The following is a 19,629-nucleotide window of genomic DNA, read 5'->3' on the forward strand; positions in this document are numbered from 1 at the left end:
ACCCTAGATTCTCCAACAATATTCTAATTCAAATTATAATCGTAAAAATCAATTATTAATTGGATTAAAATTTGATTGATTTTAAAAACCCTAACAAGTATTAAATCCTGAAATAAAACAAAAAATTCGATCTACCAAACCAAAAATCATTTAAATAATTAATTCATCATCATTAATAAAAAGAATCAAAAATTAATTATCCAAAACCTATTAAAGGGATCAAAACAATGAACTGATTTAGAGAACAAAAATAAAATAAAATAAACCAACAATATTAATATAATAAATTTCATAAGATCAAGATATATTAATTACTATTGAAGCCACCTATGAAACCCTCCATTTTTATCTATTTTAGTGTTGAGATGGATAAAGCTAGCCTAAATTTGTAGAAGATTTTGTGAGTGAACGAAAGTGGGGCAAATGACAGTATTTATAGAAGAGTCATGCTGGAGTGACCTCAAGATTGTGCCTCGTATCACACATCTTGACATGAAAGTGGTTAGAAATCATAGATGCTTTTTCACTCTTACTAAATATTACTAAGTGTCGTTGATTCGCCTTGAGGCATCCAAAAACATGATCCGATGCCATGTAGAGAAACCACAATCCAGCAACCATTTCTAGAAATAATAAGAAGATTGAATTAAAAATAAAATCCCTAATCCCTATATATATATATATATATATATATATATATATATATATATATATATATATATATATATATATATATATATATATTTGTTTTTTTTTTTTTGTTTTGTTTTTTTTGTTTTACTTAATTGATGCCAGTCAAACAGTTAAGGATCTTATGAACAGATTGCAATCTGGTAGTCGTGGATTTGATCGAAGAAAAAATAAATAAACAAATATATATATAGTAGTAGGTATACAAGAATGAAATTTTAGTGAGTTTCCAATCTTTGTGCTCAGTATGTTAGATAGACTTCTCCCAGCAATATTATTATACAATGTTATTAGTAGTAATTTTTGAAATTTTAGTGAGTTTCCGATCCTTGAGTCACGATTGTTTCGCTGCCATTTCCAAAGCAAATGGATAGCATTTGTACCTGAATTGATATCTGCAAGTGCATGCAACTGCAGGTGAACCAAAGAGTAGTCAACATACGTATCAAAGGAAGATACTCCTTTGAGCCCTTTCAGAACAACCTTTATGAATTCAACTCTTCGCATTCCCCACAAATTTGCAGCCTGAAGACAGTACATGACACAACTCATTAAAAATGATAAAGGATACCCTCCATTAAAATTAATTATAAACAAGCAGAACAATCAAGTTCTGGAGATACAATGGAATTTATAAATTTTTAAGGGCAGGAAATTCCAATTTTCCTAAAATTTATGTCAATTATGAATTAGAAAAAAAAATCAAAAGAATCCTTACATTCATAGATGAGGAAGTTGGTTAGCATTACAACATTAGTAACCGAATATAATGGAAGAATGTTCTTGAAAAGGATGAAAATGGCCTTCTCAGCACTAGGTTTTATCCTCTTCTGGACCACATAAACGAACTGCCCAACAGTCAAATCGGCAGGAACCAGATATCTGCACTAATCAGCAGAAAAAAGAAAAGAAAAAGATATATATCTTGCCATTCTCATCTCTATCATGCCCACTCAGCCGCCCGACATCAAGCTTCATAAAGCAAAGCTAGTCAAATTGTCATCTTAAGAAACTTTCCTTTTAACTTGTGAATCGTATGTGTCAATCACAATGCACTCAAGACCCACACCTCTACTTTAACTACCCAACTCTGATTTTATGGGCTACAACTTCACCAAACTCGCCATCCTTGTTGTGCATAAAAGACCAGAGATGGAAAAAAAATGGTCACTTAGGACTATTTTCAGATCATCAATTTTTTACTAGGTATACATACCTCCTCACGGGTGCTGGTACTAAAGTTACAATCCATGTAATCAATCTTGGTTCTACATATTCTGAAACCCACACATCTTCATAATTCTAATTTTGTGCTTACTTCATAATTTCACCAACTAACATACTCCAAGGTACTATGAATTTAGATTGAAGAAAAATAATCCAAAAAACACTAAAGTGGATACTTCTCATGCTTAAATGTTGGCAAGAAAAGAAATATATGTAAACAACATTGGTAATTAGAGCTCAAATTTCAATTATCACAAGTGACAAGACTCCCACTCTGTCCAAATAGAATTTTTGCAAAGCTGCCACCAATCTCCAAATTTCAGTTGGGCACATTTCAGACAGTTTGAATTATAGACTTTGTAGCTTGGTTAAACCAATGATTCAATTGGGCAAATCTTATAAGAAACTTAAGATTTCAAGAACAAACAAAAATACATACAAAACAGACCATCACTTTATCATATATTGAACTATTATATACTAAAACAATTTTATGACAAAATGTACTAATTACAAATGAATGAAATTTGATGTAACAATTAAGCAACAATCATTCCTCAATTGCATGAAAGTTAAACTCATCTGATACATACATAATGTTTATTCATCTTGGAAGAGAAATGATTTATGATTGGATCACATTAGAGGAATAGTACCTTGGGGTCCAGTAGAACCAAACTGTGAAGGTGGAGGGAGCCAAACACGTGTAATTCCAGCACTAGCAAGATCAGGGATGGACTTATTGAGGAAGTCATACCATCTCTCACAAGACACCCAATTCACTCTTCTCACAAGACACCCAATTGAATCCCTTAACATCAAAATAAGATAGAAATAATAAAATAATCACAATAATAAATTGCTTGACTGATTTTTTTTCTTTCTTTTATTACAAATGTCTGTGCTAGTTGTGCAATGGTTGTAATGAATCGGTAAAATACTGAAATTCAATGCATGTTAACAATGCTGGAATTACAGGAACCATAATAAATAGTGAAGTTATAACAGGCCAAAGCAACGAGGATGCTGTGGTAAGTTTGTGAGAATTTGGTTTATTAAGAAATTTGGTAATTTTAACTATAGGAAGTACTGAACTATTCTTCATTAATGCAGTGTAAATTGACGGAAGCAATTTGTGTTGGGAAATTGCAAAATTAATGGGCGTAAAAATTTAATTTTCCTACTAACGTAATTTTTATAAATGCATTTAGGGTTGGCAATGGGTCGGGTCGGGTTGGGTATTCTGAAAATAGTAATTGAGAAGTTGTGAAGGTGGGATATAAGGGAGAAAAAGAAGTAGAGATGGCAGACTGACTTAAGAAGAAGAAGTCTCATCCTGTTTAGTTTATATATTCGATATTTAAATGTGAGTGAGACTTTGGTCCGTGTTCTTAGATATATTTATAGTTAGATATAATTGTCTGTTTATGAGATTACATGGCGAGTCAAATACCAAGACCTAATGCACATAACTCATGTGGACTGGTTTAAACCTTCTACTACCATTCTGTTATTGAGAAAGCACATAACTCATGCTTTGCTGTTAAAAACTTGTGATATATGCTTTTGACCCTACAAATCTTAGGTTTTGTACCATTTGTATAGAAATCCCAAGATTGAGGCTATAATAGCTTTGAACTATCACCCCCACCCACCCCATTCCAAACACTTTGTTCTTCGCTAGATTGATGTGCAACACTAAGACAACTTTAAAGAACCTGATATTACATTTAAAGCACTACAATTGAGTTTGTGATACCTTGGTAGATAAGAATGTGCAATCAGCAAAACTACAAATGAAAAATGAGAGGACTTCTCTTTTATTAGATTAACAAACACTATTATCAGTATAGGAATATTGTTCTGTATTCTGTTTAAATCCAAAATTTAATTCTAAAGCATACCCAAAACATTGTATAAACTATTTGTTTAAAATATATTTCCACTGGTATATTGTTCTGTGTCATGTTAATTAATTTTATGACTTGAAGCTCATGTTATCATTCAAATAAGCACACAAGAATGCCCAACAAACTTTTAACTGTTATAAACATTGAAAGCAAACATGCATGTGGTACTTGAAATGGTCCCTATGATTAGAAAAACTTCAAATTCTACTGAGTGTTTAACTAGAAATTAGAACAAGTAATGTTAAAATCTAGTCACCATGGGCAGCCTCTTGAATTCACCGTAGGCAAAAAATGGCACAAATGGAAGATTCTAAGCACCAATAGATCGCATTCTTTGATAAATCTATAACAACAACATTTAACCATAAAAATATGAATTAAGAAGCTAAAAATAATCCAAATCATTGATAGACGAAATAGAAATGGACTTCTCCAATTGAAGATTGGCACACACATGGAATGGTGGACAGGCCTATGGAGCTTCCCCAAATGGGTAGCCTAACATAGAATTTGATACACTTGAACGACGACACATAGTCAACCATGTAAGAGCTATAATTAGTAGAAAGGATAATGAAATATGCTTGAAGGTAGTGAATAATGCGTTGACTTACCTTAGATGCTCCACCGAGCTTGATAATATAGATCTAGATCTAAAGTCTAGGCAAACATGGCCTGGTTTACAAACTCCCAGGAAATGTTCATTGGTAGCCATAGCAATCGGAGAAGAGATCTCAATAACTGTTGATCTTATCAATCTGCTTCTATTAATGTCATGTCAGCACTTGTTTTCCAGCAAATGAAATCAGAGATATAGATCTAGACTCCCATGGAATGTAATAGAGAATCCTATGAAAAGTGCTTGACTCCAATGCATGCACTGTAAATAGAGTAGAGATCTTACCATCTATGATCCTACCAATCTATATCTAGGAGTAACGGAAACATGATTTCACCCTTAGTTGATAGAGAAATCACTTATCATAAAAAAAAAAATATTTACATAAAAAAATAATATAATTAACAAATAGATATTACAGAAAAACAGATCCTTGTTCGTACGTAATTTTGTTGGTTTTAAGTACCTTTGCTCTTGATTTTATGTTGGTCATCTCAAGCATTTAGAATTAGTTCTTGTATTTGTAAAAAATAAAAAATAAAACAGATAAATAATATCAGGTTCATAATTTAGATCAATTGATGTAACCAATGAGTTCCTGTAAAAAGATAAGTTCTTCAAAAGTTGGAAACAATTAGAGGAGCTACAGTAATGCCAATCTATAACAAAGAATCAAGATCAAAATGCTTTGAAATATAATTGTACAAGAAAAACAAGTTCATCAATCAAGAAAATTTGTTCCAAAAGCAATTTACCTTCACTGGATTGAAGAAGGGGAAAAATAAACAAAATGAAAAATTTTAGAGATCGAAAGACGAAATTTCAGATTTAGCCCGCGCCAATTTCAGATTTAGCCCGCGCAATTCTTTTGGTTCCTTATCTGTCTAACAATTCATTCGAAGGAACTCTGTTTGGTTTGCTTGAAGAAGATGCTTTGTCATGGTGATCAGCCATTTGTCTTTCTAGAGTTGATAAGAGTTCATCGAGTTCATGGTTACGTGCTTGGAGTTCCATGGCTTCTCGTGTGATTTTCAAGCATTTTAAGCTTCATTGTTGTTTCCATTCATCGACATTGTTATAAAGGATTCCAAGTCTAACAAAAACTGATAAAAAGGAATCAAACCCTAGCATAACTAGGGATTGGAGGTGATGAAAAAGAAAAATTCGAAATGTAGCTAGTTTTTCTTCATCAAAAACTAAATAAATCAAAATCTCGATCAATAGATTCAAATTAAATTCCAGAAAATAATAAATAAATGAGGATTAGTGAGAAAAAACTTACAGGGAGAAGATCGAATCACGATCGATTTGTTCTTGGGCCCTCCCGTTTCTTCTTCTTCTTCTTCTTCGAAGAGCTACCAATTAGTGTCATTTCTGTTCCAGGTTTTAGAAGCATTAGACGAGCGGGACCAACTAAATTGTATTCTTTATTTTGGGAAAAATTATTTAAAAAAAAAAAAAAAATTTAATCGTAAAAAAATCAAACTTTTTAAAAATTGTCGATGGAACTCATTTTCAGCAGGCCAACAATTTTCTCTCTCCAATTTTTAAAATTTTTGGATCTTTTTACGAATTAATTTTTTTTTTATAAATAATTTTCCCTTTTTATTATTTATTTTTATAAATATATTTATTTTATAATAAAATAATAATATATTTTTCAATAAAATAATTGTATTGAATATAAATAAAAATCTCATTGTTTACTTATTAAATTAAATTATAAAATAAATAACAACAATAGGACCTTTGTGGCAATTTATGGTTTGTTATGCTTTTAGAAATAGTCTATTGCTAAGTTTGTATTTTTCTTTTTACTAAGTTCAAAATGGATGGAAAGGGAATTTATGTTTGTTGTTTGCAAACAACCTAGTCATTTTGCACCAAAATTTTGGAAGAAAGTTCTATGCCCCAAATGTCATGATGGAACTATCGTTTCCTTTATGGTCAAATCAGACACGCGTTATAATAGTCGGCCATACTAGAAATGCTTAAGAGATTGAGGATTTTTTTTTTTTGTTTACTAACCAAACAAAGAAAGGCGAGACAACATCGACAAAGGGAACATAGTTGCAGGGGAAGATCAAGCAAAATTATTCAATATTGATAAATTTTCTTGTCTTTTTGGAGAACCATCAAAAGTGGCGTCGGAGGAAAATATGGAGGTGAAGCTCAAAATCGATTTAACTACAACATTTAAGAAGCCTCGTGAAGAAAAATAATTTTTAATATGAAAAGTTTAGATGTTTTATTATTTTTATCAGTATTTGAGATGTTTAATTATATAACTTAATTGAATTTGAAGACAATGTGATCTGGGATATTTTGTTAAGTTAATATATATTCTCACTATATGGTGTATCACATCTCAATATGGTATGTATGTAATTTCTTTAATCTCTTAAATGTTTTCAAGGTAATTTGAAAGAAAAGTTATCAAGATGTAGATAGAAAATAAAGATAAATATTACATTAAGAACAAAAAAGTGTAGAACTAATAAAAATAACAGTTAAACGAGATAAATAGGTTCCCTAACACTAACAAAAAAGCACCACTCATGACAACCGTCTACTAAGATTCCTAATTTGTATCACTGGTATCACTTTCATTAGTCATATAGTATGGTGAATGCATATTAAAATCATCTAGAAATCTTTCCCGTTATTCATCTGTAAAATACAAATAGAGACTCAATTTATCATGTCATAAATCATGTGGACACATTCTTGCATTTTTTTTTTAATGTGTTCTAGTGCTTGATCAAATGCAAACGATGTATTATTCGATAGGTATTTTGCTCTTTGTGAAAAAAAATTTCTCCAATATCACGTATTTATATTCTAAGATATGACGTTTTCCACAATAATGAATGCAATAGTTTGTTTTGTTCACTGAAAAACTCTTCAATTGATTCGATGGTTGCCATGTGTTGTCCCATATAAGCATGAACTGCATCTTTCGAGCTATCTTCTGAGTTTTCTATACAAGTATCTGAGTAGTTGTAGCTTTCTCATTATAGCTTTCTTCATCATTTAATAGTTCAGTATCTTTTTGTGATTCATCACTACTAATATCAATAGGAGAGTTGGAACCAGACATCTTTGTTTCAAGTGAGGAAGATGGAATTGCACTTTGTTTCGAATGAAGAAGATGGAGTACATTCTAATTGCATATGAATCTTCCTTATATAGAGCCTTGGTTCATTGAGTGTAAGTCAATCAAAGTTGTTGAATATTAATAACTTATTAAGTTGCCTATGTTAAGTCATATGTAACATTGAACCAATCAATCAATGTAATTGTAGGTCTTATTTAAGTGTTAGTGTTAAGTCATATGCACATTGTGTAATTGGTTGTTTGGTTAAGCTCACCGGGTAAGAAACTTTGGATATTATAGCAAGTTGATATCCTACTCATTGCCTTAACTACATAAATTCTTAACTAACTCCAATCAACACTTCTCTTAAGGGGCAAATATAAATATAAAAAATAATTAAGAGATTTTTATTGGCACTCCAACTTTTACTTATTAAACCCTAACTAAAAATAAAGAAAATAAGTGAATGGGTTGTGTAGCTGTATGATTTTCAAGTCTGAAGATTGACACTATGTGGATTTGGAGTCGCCACCACTTTTTTTATATTGAAAATGGTGTGAATGGGCACCTGAAAGATAGTTTTGAAAATTTATTTTTTATAGTGAATCTCATAAAGATTCAACGCTAATCTACCTAAGATATAAATAAAGGATTCGATTAGAAAATAGAGAATGTGTTCGGCACCCTATTTTCTCTATCTTGAGTGATAACTTAAAAATTGGTCATTTTTCAAAAGAGAGAAAAAAAAAAAATCGGGTAAACTTAGTTTGTACCCTTGAGTGTGAAGGATTTTAATTTTGGCTCAATTCATGGAGGGTTCGTTATGGAAGAAAGAAATCCCTTTTTATGATTAATTCCTTGAGATTGTAATTTTTTATAAAAAAAAATAATGGCATGATGGTTATGGGCCCTTTTTTCATAAAGAAAAGGGACCAATGCCTTTATCCTTTGGAAAAATATTTTCATGATGAGTGCAAATCGTGTAGGGATTTTTAAGAATGATTTTTGAAAATGTCTTCAACCTCTACTCTTTCGACAGAGATGAGGTCTAATCTATCGGGTGTAGGAAAGAGTATCAACTACATCCTAGGATTGATCTAAATCGGAAAAAAAAAATAGAGAGAGGGAAACTAGAAGAGGGAAATTGGAGAGGAGATAAGAGGGAATCATTTTTTTTTTCGTCCTCACCTTTGGATTCTTTTTTTTTTGTGATTTTGAAGTATCTCTTGATCTTTCTTCTAATGTAGAGTTTTAAGGGTTCATATGCTTGTAATATGATGATTTGAAGTTGATGGATGTTTAGGTTGAGAGGTTTTGAGGTTATGAGTTGAGGAATTTTTAGAGAGACTTGAGAGATGAGAGATTTAAATGAAAGATTTGAGATAAATGAGACTTGAGGGGGAGAGTTCAAGCATGAGGGATTTGTCATAGGAGATGGGATCTTTTATAGAGGTTTGGGATGACTTTTAGGGTTAAAAGGGTCCAAGATGAAAGGTAAGGGGAAATGACATGGGATTTTAGGATAAAATGTTTAAAATTTGAAATTAGAAGAGTGTAGAAGTGGGAAAAAACAAAATGGATCCTTTTGACCCATGCCCATTGGGGACCCATATGGGTTGGGTCACTACAAGAAAGTTGGTTTTTGGTGACGAGTTTTTTAGCCACGGTTTATATTTTGTCACTAAAAATATTATAACATTAACATTTTGTGACAATTCAAAAGTATGTGCCACTAATACCATGGATATGAATTTTGACGTTCTGAAAGGTATCAAGATATTGAGTGATGACTTATATTTTATGCTACTAAAAGTTTAGAGTTTTAGTGACGAGATATTTTTTTTTGTCACAAATGATTAGTCATTAGCTACATGTATATTTCATTACTAAAACATACTTTTAGACGCGATGTATATGTTGTCACAAAACAATAATTTTTAGTGGCAAAAATAAAATGTTGGCATGTTGCCACTATAGGTGTTATACTAATAAAAAACTATAAATTAATTATATGAGAAGTGTGGTGTCAATTACTAACTTCTAATCACTGAGAAATTTTTGATTTTCCATTATAAGTGTTATACTAATAAAAAAATCATAAATTAATTATATGAGAAGTGTGGGTGTCAATTACTAACTTCCCATCTCTGAGAAATTTTTTATTTTCCTATTTTTAAATTTCATTCTATATAAATTATATATCCATATATTATAATAATATAATAAATTTTAAATTTGAGCGATAAAACAAAAATCGGTGGTCCAATTGTTGATTTTCGATGGGGTATTCTTGGCCACTTGAAATTGACGGTTGGATTGTTGATCTTTTTGTGGGATAGTCGATTTTTATTTATTTTATTTTTTATAAAATCTTAATTCTTTTTAATAATATAGGGGAAATTACTAAAAGTGGGTTAAATATTTTAATATTTACAAAAAAAAAACTTTTTTTTTTAAAATTACTATAAACAAATTAAGTGGCTAGACAAACCAACATTTTAGTAACTCGTTGGACTCTCCGACGGTTTAAACTGAGGCTAAATTGATGGGGTAAGCAAACTATTAAAACATTGGATAGTCTAGTGTTTTAAGCATTCAAAGGGCATTTTGATAAAATAATGTATTTTAACACATTAAAACGATGGATGGTCCAATGAGTTACTAAAATGTTGGACTGTCCAGCGACTTAATTTTTTTTTTGATAACTTTTGAAAAAAATAGTTATTTTTTGTAAATATTAAAATATTTAGAAAAAATTACTTAAAGGACCCTTGCGGAAGGGTTTCTTTCTAAATAGGCCCCAAGTTTTCAGTGTTGCTTAGCAGGATGTTTAGTAAACTTTTTTCTTTCTAAATGGTCTCCGGACCTCATCTTTTACATTTCTCATGATTGAATGCCTTAACCGTAAGAACTCATAACTTTCATCCAATAATTGGATTTTGACATCTCAATTGAGTTTCATAGACTCCATTCCATCAAAAATAATTTAATTAAGAAGTCATTTTCAAGATTTTTTTCATTTTTTTTTCTTAGTTTTTTGATGAAAATCGATCGAGAATGGTTCTTTTGGGTTGCAATTATTTAAACAAGTCATTATCTCAAGTTTTTAGTCGATATTTTCATGTATTTTAGTAAAAAAAATCTCGAAAATTGAAAATAGGTAAGTTTTATCAGTGGTGAACTTAATAGTAATTAATAAGCGTCGAGCTCAAGAGTAAATAAAAAGTAGTGAACTCAACAGTAAATAGTGGTGAGTTCGACGATAAAAAATTTGAACTTGACACAAAATAAAAAAGCGTCAAGTTTGACAGTAAAATTTGTGAACTCCACGGTACAAATGACCATTTAGAAAGAAAAAAATTTGCTAAATATCTTCTTAAGCTACCACCCAAAATTGGGGATTATTTAGAAAGAAATCCTCCGCAAGGGTCCTTTAAAAAAACCAAAAACAAAAAGCTTACGCGTAATTCGAATGTTTTAAACTCCTCTTGCGCCTTATTTCAACGCAATACTTTATTTCTCTTCCTTATAAAAAAGGCAAACGAGTGTAGGATGCTTCCAAGAGAGAGAGAGAAAGAAAGAAAGAAAGAAAGGGAGATGAGATGAAAGATGATAATGGGGCAAGTAATAATGGGATCAAGAACTCAGTCCGTGTTTTATTATTACTTGTTCCTTTATCATTTTACATCTCGTTTTCTACATAACCATCCATCATCATCGTCAGATTGTCATTCTGAAATCGGATTAGTGTTGTCAATGTTTTTACGTGACGTATGTATGATTATTACTTGTACCTTGATCATCTTACATCTTGTTTTCTACATCACCATCATCAGATTATTTTCTTTTTGAAAACTAATGAGACGTATGTATTAGGGTTGTCAACGGATCGAATAAGATCCAAAATCTAATCCGGTCTGATAACTTCGGGTATGGATTGATGTTTTGGATTCCGATAAAGATCCCATCTGATAAAGTTTCGTTTTGATATTTTATTGGATTGTATCTGGATCAATCATGTCTGATAAATATTTGATTCCATGATATATTAAAATATATATAAATTATTTTATATATTTATTAAGATATGTAAACTTTACTTAGATTTTATGTATATAATCAAGTTTGGTCTGATCCAACTTGGATTTGATTTTTTAATGGATTAGATCTGAATCTTAATATTGAGATCTGATAAGAAACCTGAGATGATAATGGTCGGATTAGTCTCGGATCCGATCTGATCATTATTGGAGACCATGATTCGATCTCGGATCCAATCCATTGACAGCCCTAGTACGTAGATATATTGAGTAGAATTAGGATTGGCAACAGAAGGGGTTTGAAAAATTATCAAATATTACAACTAGAAATAGCAAAATGTTTAAAAATATATTAAGTATATTTATCATCGACAAACCCCATGCCACAAGTTATAACCTTAAATTTTATTTTTAAAAATATGATCCAAAACCATGAACACTTGAGGGCCATAGGGCTCTCGAAAAAGTGCTAAAAGGAAGGGGTTACAAGATAATTTTTCAGTAACTCGTAACCAGTGTTAGATTATCTCCAACACAACACTCTCTACCCATACCCATAAATGAGTCTTTTAGGTATTGTGGGTAGCAATTATGGGTATCCACGTGAGATGCACTCCAACCATGCTACCTATAAGTTATAATCTTAAATTCTTTAATAATTTTTTAAAATTAACTTATTTATCAACATAACTGCCTTAATTGTTCCCTCCAACCCATTTTATGTCCTAATTTTGTGCATTGGGTTGAAGATGAAGCCGTTTTAGTAATTTTGCATTAGGCTCTTGTGCAAGAGAGAAGTCAAAAGGTGTTTAGTGAATTTGAAAATAAAAACTCATAAAATGATCTTTTAAAGTTCTGGTTCTAGTATTGTATTATAGTTTTGAGTAAGGGTGCAACTTGATTTGTTTTAGGGTCAAATCAGAATCGAACCAACCTAAGTTAATTCCTTTAAATGAGAATCCATACCGAATCAAATTTCCATAGAACCAAACCAATCCGAACCGAGTTAAGAATATATTTTTAATAAAAATAAATAAATATGAATATTAAATCTCATATAATGAATCATTAATCTAGTCATCAATAAAAAAATTCATTAATGAATCTCTTCAAAAAAACAAAAAGTCAATAGTTTTTCTAACAATTAAAAGAAGTCATTAATCCATCCATAAAAAAAAAATTCATTAATCTATCCATAAAAAAAAAAAAATTTATCTATAAAAAATGAGTATAATTTATTAAATAAATTAATAATATTTATTTATAATTTTATAAATATGAGGATTTGATTCTCGATTTAGTTTGGTTCTATACAAGGCATGAACCAAGAACAAATCGGTTCTCTTTTATTAACCTAGAACTAAATTGAAGTTCATTATAAATCAAATCGAATCAAACCAATCCAAAGCTCTCGGTTTGAACCGGATGAAATTGCAACCCTACTAACAATATTTACTACCAACTCAAATGTAATAACTAAAATGCATGAGCATATGAAGATTTAGCGATACATTTTATTTTATTATCACAAAAAATGTAAGATTTTAGTGATAACATTTTTTATGGATCACATTGTTTGATGGATTTCCCTCTTCTGGGAAGACGATTCACGTAGTCTAATAACCAAGATAACCCTGGGATGTCCAGATTAGACAGGTTTCTGGTTGATATTGAGTGGGAGGAGAAGTTTCAGAATGTGATTCACTCAGCTAGTCCTAGCCCAGTTTCTGATCATACCTCAATCTTTTGGAAGTAAGCCATCCTAGACAATATCCTCTTCCCTTCAGATTCGAAAACGCTTGGCTGGTTCAACCCAACTTTTTAGATCTCGTTAGAAATTGGTGGAATGAGTGTCCATTTATAGGAAATTCGGGTTTTGTGTTCAAAAAGAAACTCAAATTCTTGAAAGACAAGTTGAAGACTTGGAACAAAGAGGTTATGGGGAGCATTGAGGAGAAAAAAAAGGAGATTTTGATAGACATTGAGACCTTGGACAAAAAGGAGGAAGAAAGGGTGTTGAGCTCGGATGAAAGAAGTAAGAGAATGGAGTTGAAGTCGGAATTCCAAAGAGTGGCGCTTATGGAGGAGATAAGTTGGAAGCAAAAGTCGAGGGTCAAATGGTTGAAAGAGGGGGATAATAACACAGTTTTTTCACAAAGTTGCCAATTCTCATAGAAGAAATAATAAAATTAACAAACTCAATATCAAAGATGTCCTGAGGGTAGGAGATGAGGAGGTTAGGGAAGGGGTGGTGAGCTTTTACAAAGATTTGTATAAGGAAAATGAGTCCTTAAGACCACGGCCGGATAATCTTGAATTCAAGTCTTTGGACTAGGAAGAGAGGGTATGGTTGGAAAGACAAATAGGGGAAGAGGAGGTTAGATCAGTTATCTTATCGATGAGTGGGGATAAGGCACCGGGACCGGATGGATTTAATATGGAATTCTTCAAACATTGTTGGGATATCGTCTCGAGAGATTTCATGGAGGTTATTAAGGAATTGCAAGATAATAAGTGTTTGGATTATAGCTTTAACAACACTTTTGTTGCCTTGATCCCGAAGAAAGCTAGGGCAGATAAGATTGAAGATTACAGACCCATTAGTTTGGTGAGCTCGATGTACAAGATAATATCCAAAGTTTTAGCGTCTCGTTTAAAAACTGTTCTCCCAAGTCTGATAGGTGAAGAACAAGGGACTTTCATCCAGGGAAGACAAATTTTAGATGGAGTTCTGATGGCCAACGAGTGTCTTGATTCTAGGATTAAGAAAAAGACAACAGGAATGATAGGGAAAATTGATTTAAGGAAGCTTATGATCACGTGAGTTGGGACTTCGATTCTTGTCAATGGGAGTCCAGCTGGTTATTTTAGAGGCTCGAGAGGGCTAAGGCAAGGGGACCCCATATCCCTGTTTTTGTTCCTTATTGTAGCTGAAGCTTTGGGGAGATTGTTTAGTAGAGCTGTTGATTTAGGCAAGCTATCGGGGTTTAGGGTGAATGATGGACCTTTAATCTCTCATCTTCAATTTGCGGACGATACCCTTGTCTTCTTGGAGCATTCTAGGGCCCAGGTGAGGGTGCTCCGCGTATTACTTTGCTGCTTTGAGGCTATGTCAGGATTACATATTAATTTGCAGAAAAGTAAGCTTTTCGGGGTAGGTGAGGTGAATGACATTCATTTGATGGCCACAACATTGGGTTGCGGGTATGATACATTGCCCATGTCATATTTGGGATTACCGTTGGGAGCTCCCTACAACAGTATTAAAATTTGGTATGGTGTGGTTGAGAAAATGGAGAAAAGGTTGGGCACGTGGAAGGCCAACTATTTGTCGAAAGGAGGGAGAGTAACTTTGATCAAAAGCACTTTATCGAGTATTCCGACCTACTTTCTATCGTTGTTTACGCTTCCGAGATCTGTTGAGATTAGACTGGAAAGACTTATGAGGAATTTCTTGTGGAACGATAGGAATGGCAAGAGGAAGTATCATTTGGTTAGATGGAAAGTTATTTGCAAGTCTAAGGAGAACGGGGGGCTGGGCATTAGGGGGCTTAGGTTAGCTAATAGAACTATTCTAGGAAAATGACTTTAAAGATTCGGTGAGGAGAGAGGTAGTTTGTGGAGGAAGGTGATTATGGTTAAGTATGGGGAAAAGAAGTTAGGTTGGTATAGTGGCGAGACTAGAGACTCTTATGGGTGTAGTGTGTGGAAAAGGGTTTTCAAAGTGTGTGAGGATTTCGAGAAAGGGATTAGGTTCAAGGAGAGACAAAATTAGATTTGGGAGGACAAGTGGTGTGGCACATCGTCTCTGGCAACTCAATTTTCGCCTTTGTACGTTTGTTCTATTAAGAAGAATTGCTCCATCCAGCAATGTTTGATTAGCAATGAATCCGATCTTACTTGGGATTTGGGGTTCAGGAGAAACTTTAATGATTGGGAGCTAACTGAGGTGACATCTTTCCTTGATCTCCTGCACTCGATTCATCTCAACGTCAGCAATCAGGATAGATGGGAATGGATTAGGGCGAAGGATTCAAGGTTCTCTGTCAGGTCTTTCTATTAGTGGCTCACTCCCTGTGCAGAATGATCCCCTTCGGGTTCCATCATTTGGTTTGGGTTAATTCCTTCTAAAATATCTTTTTTTGTCTAGTTGGCTTCCCTTGGTAGGATTCTTACGTTGGATAATTTGATTGTGAAGGGTTAGATCACTCCCAATTGTTGTCCTCTTTGCATGGGAAATGGGGAATCTGTTGATCATTTATTACTCCATTGTGTGTTTTCTTATAATATTTGGTCAACTTTCATTAGACTTTTCTAGGTTAGTTGGGTACTTCCTAGTAAGTTCGCTTCGTTGTTAGTAGAATGGACCAGTAATGCTTTCCACTCCAGAAAACGGATCATGTGGGCTATGCTTCCCTCGACTATTGCTTGGGGAGTCTAGAACGAACGAAATAACAGAGTGTTCAGCAACAAGATCAGCAGCTCTCATGCGAGGTTCTTGGAGATCCTGGGTCTTTTATATATGTGGTCTAAGCAGAGCATAGAGTTCGCAAGGACTTCTTTCGATGACTTTGTTTTTAGATGGCACTCTTTATGTAATCTTTAATGTTGTTCTTTTCTTTTCATTGTTGTTCTTCTTGAGATTTCCTCAGCCTCCTTGTTTTTACTTGCTTTTCTTCAATATAATTATACTTTTCAAAAAGAAAAAACATTTTTTATTGTCATTAATGATAAGTTTTAGTTACTGATTGGTTTTCGCTACTAAAAAGTGACAATTTTTTTTTTTTTGTTTCTACTAAAGGTGTACGGCTTTAATGGCAACGTTTTTTGTTGTCACTAATAGTTAATTTTGACTACAGGTAGGTTTTCACCACTAAAACATACTTTCTAAGGTACATTTACCCTACATCATAATTGATAAAAGTGCAACTCTAATTATAAACAATCGTTAATAAGCAACAGATTCCATCAGTCTCTACTCTCTATAATAAAAATGACGCGATTTTTAGTGGGATTCAATATCAATAACAACAAAAAATCAGGACGGTCACTTTGCTAATGTCGTTTAGGACGTATCATCAGACGTTTTTGCATCTACACCCAATTTACCTTTTCTCGCCCACCGGTGTAATCCTCTCTAGGATTTTAATTTCTCTTATTCAACTAAAATTGGAGGGGATGACAAAAATTGCATTTTAGAGATAATTAACCCGAATTACAACAGGATACAGCTGTTGTTATCTGATGTATCGTATTACAATGTATTGCTTTTATTTCTCTTCCTTATAAAAAGGCTTAGATATAATATAACAATTAAATGGAAAATGGTTCCGTGCATACGTGTGAAGGTTTTGCTTGTAGGAGAAGAAAAGGAGATGAGATGAAAGATGATGATGATGCAAGTACTAATCTGATCAGATAATCAATCCGTGTATGATTATTACTTGTATCACTATCATTTTACCTCTCGTTTTCTACCTAACCATCATCATCGTCAGATTCTCATTCTCAAAACTAACGGTACGTATGTATTAGGGTTGTCAATGTTCTACGCGACCTATGTAGAAACCCTAGATTCTCCAACAATATTCTAATTCAAATTATAATCGTAAAAATCAATTATTAATTGGATTAAAATTTGATTGATTTTAAAACCCTAACAAGTATTAAATCCTGAAATAAAACAAAAAATTCGATCTATCAAACCAAAAATCATTTAAATAATTAATTCATCATCATTAATAAATAGAATCAAAGATTAATTATCCAAAACCTATTAAAGGGATCAAAACAATGAACTGATTTAGAGAACAAAAATAAATAAAATAAGCCAACAATATTAATATAATAAATTTCATAAGATCAAGATATATTAATTACTATTGAAGCCACCTATGAAACCCTCCATTTTTATCTATTTTAGTGTTGAGATGGATAAAGCTACATCTTAAATTTATTTCCCTTTGACCTAAATTTGTAGAAGGTTTTGTGTGTGAACGAAAGTATAGAAGAGTCGTGATGGAGTGACCTCAAGATGGGTACCTCATATCACACATCTTGACATGAAAGTGGTTAGGAACCATAGATGCTTTTTCACTCTTACTAAATCTTACCAAGTGTCGTTGAGTCACCTTGAGACATTCAAAAACATGATCCAATGCCACATGGATGTAGACAAACCACAATCCAAGAACCATTTATAGAAATAATAAGATTGAATTTAAAATAAAATCCTTAATTAATATATATATATGGGTAGCCTTCTTTTGACAAAATCCTAGACAACATTCTAAACAAAGTTTTGTCTTATATAGTTCAGCCCATTCTGAAATTTTTAACCCATATAAGGCAAAACACTTTGTCTAGGATTTTTAGCCCATATATTTTGCTTAATTGATGCCAGTCAAACAGTTAAGAATCTTCCAAACAGATTGCAATCTGGTAGTCGTGGATTCGATCGAAGAATATATATATATATATGGGAAATGTTCAGCAACAAACATTTTGGCAAAATTCAGCCCATTCAAACACTTCTAACCCCATCAAAAATGGTTTACAAAAAATGGACGGTCCACGATTTTTCAACTTGTAAACTGGGGCTAGAAGTTTTGGAATGGGCTGATTTTTGGTGAGGATGATCTCTGATTTTTGATGAGGATGATCATCCTCACCAAAAATCATCCCATTCCAAAACCTCTAACCCATGTTTTGAAAAATGTTTGTTGCTGAACGGGACCCTATATATATATATATATAGTAGTAGGTATACAAGAATGAAATTTTAGTGAGTTTCCAATCTTTGTGCTCAGTTAGTATGTTAGGACTTCTCCAACCAATATTATTATACAATGTTATTAGGGTCATCTTCATGACCCGCAATACTATTAGTAGTAAATTTTTGAAATTTTAGTGAGTTTCCAATCCTTGAATTACGATTGTCTCGCTGCCATTTCCAAAGCAAATGGTTAGCATTTGTACCTGAATTGATATCTGCAAGTGCATGCAACTGCAGGTGAAACAAAGAGCCCTTTCAGAACAACCTTTATGAATTCGAGTCTTTGCATTCCCCACAAATTTGCAGCCTGAAGACAGTAGACGACACAACTCATCAAAAAGGATAAAGAATACCCTCCATTAAAATTAATTATAAACCAGCAGAACAAGCAACTTCTGGACATACAATGGAATTTAGAAAATTTTTAAGGGCGGGAAAGTCCAATTTCCCTAAATTCTGAAAAGGAATGAAATGCAATTTTCAAGCTTCAGTGAAAATTTTGAGAAGTGATAAATGATTTAATACCTTATTTCATATAGTCCTTAAAAAACAATAAGCAAAAAAAAAAAAACATAGTAGTAAGTTAATGTAATATCACCACAATGACAACCTATGGCCATTATAAAAGATAAAAGTCATAATTCCAATATCCAACCAATGATTTTCTTCCACTTACAGTTGTAAATTTGGTTCACTAACATAAGAAGGAAGGCTTCCCGAAAATCTATTGTATGATAAATCTCTGCAATCACAACATATAAGCCATCATCAATATCACTCCACCAAACTAACAAAACAATCTGTGTTAAAGTAGACACTAGAAAAAAGTGTGACGTGTCAACTCTATAATCTAATTTTCCATGTATCATCAAGTGTGATTATCCATTATTGAAAAGATCTAGAACAAGCTGATGATTTAACATTTAAATCGGTGGAAAGACTTGAAATTTATATGTCAACCATTAATTAGAAAACAATCAAAAGAATCCTTGCATTCATAGTGAAAGAATGTTCTTGACAAAGATGAAAATGGCCTTCTCAGTACAAAGTTTTATCCACTTCTGAACCACATAAACAAACTGCCCAACAGTCAAATTGGCAGGGACCAGATATCTGCACTCATATCCTAGCATTCTCATCTCTATCATGCTCACTCAACCACCCGACATCAAGCTTCATAAAGCAAAGCTAGTCAAATTGTCATCTTATAAAGCTTTCCTTTTAACTTGTGATTTGTATGTGTCAATCACAATGCACTCAAGACCCACACC

The 19,629-nt window shown here is 32.6% G+C and overlaps 1 protein-coding gene across 34 annotated transcripts in view; it reads right to left on the reverse strand.

Moving 5' to 3' along the window:
• Nucleotides 1-852: 852 nt before the first annotated feature.
• LOC147391708 (alpha-amylase isozyme 3A-like) overlaps nt 853-19,629 on the reverse strand; it is a 24,235-nt gene continuing 5,458 nt past the window's right edge. For 9 of the 34 annotated variants that reach the window (XR_015182720.1, XR_015182714.1, XR_015182706.1 and 6 more), the window contains one exon: nt 18,295-18,589. Coding sequence is in view for 1 of the 34 variants with exons in the window: in XM_086458160.1 (XP_086314286.1) it covers nt 2,554-2,728; nt 4,084-4,170; nt 4,442-4,542 (363 nt within the window). In the remaining 33 variants the exon portion in view is untranslated. Of the gene's footprint in view, nt 1,216-1,408; nt 2,729-4,083; nt 4,171-4,441; nt 5,804-18,289; nt 18,666-19,034; nt 19,101-19,629 lie in introns of those variants that run through there. The other 25 variants (XR_015182723.1, XR_015182718.1, XR_015182730.1 and 22 more) reach the window with 15 other exon arrangements.

Source organism: Akebia trifoliata, chromosome 11 (genome assembly GCF_017979445.1).
Source record: "Akebia trifoliata isolate Shusen 1 chromosome 11, ASM1797944v1, whole genome shotgun sequence".
NCBI lineage: Eukaryota > Viridiplantae > Streptophyta > Magnoliopsida > Ranunculales > Lardizabalaceae > Akebia > Akebia trifoliata.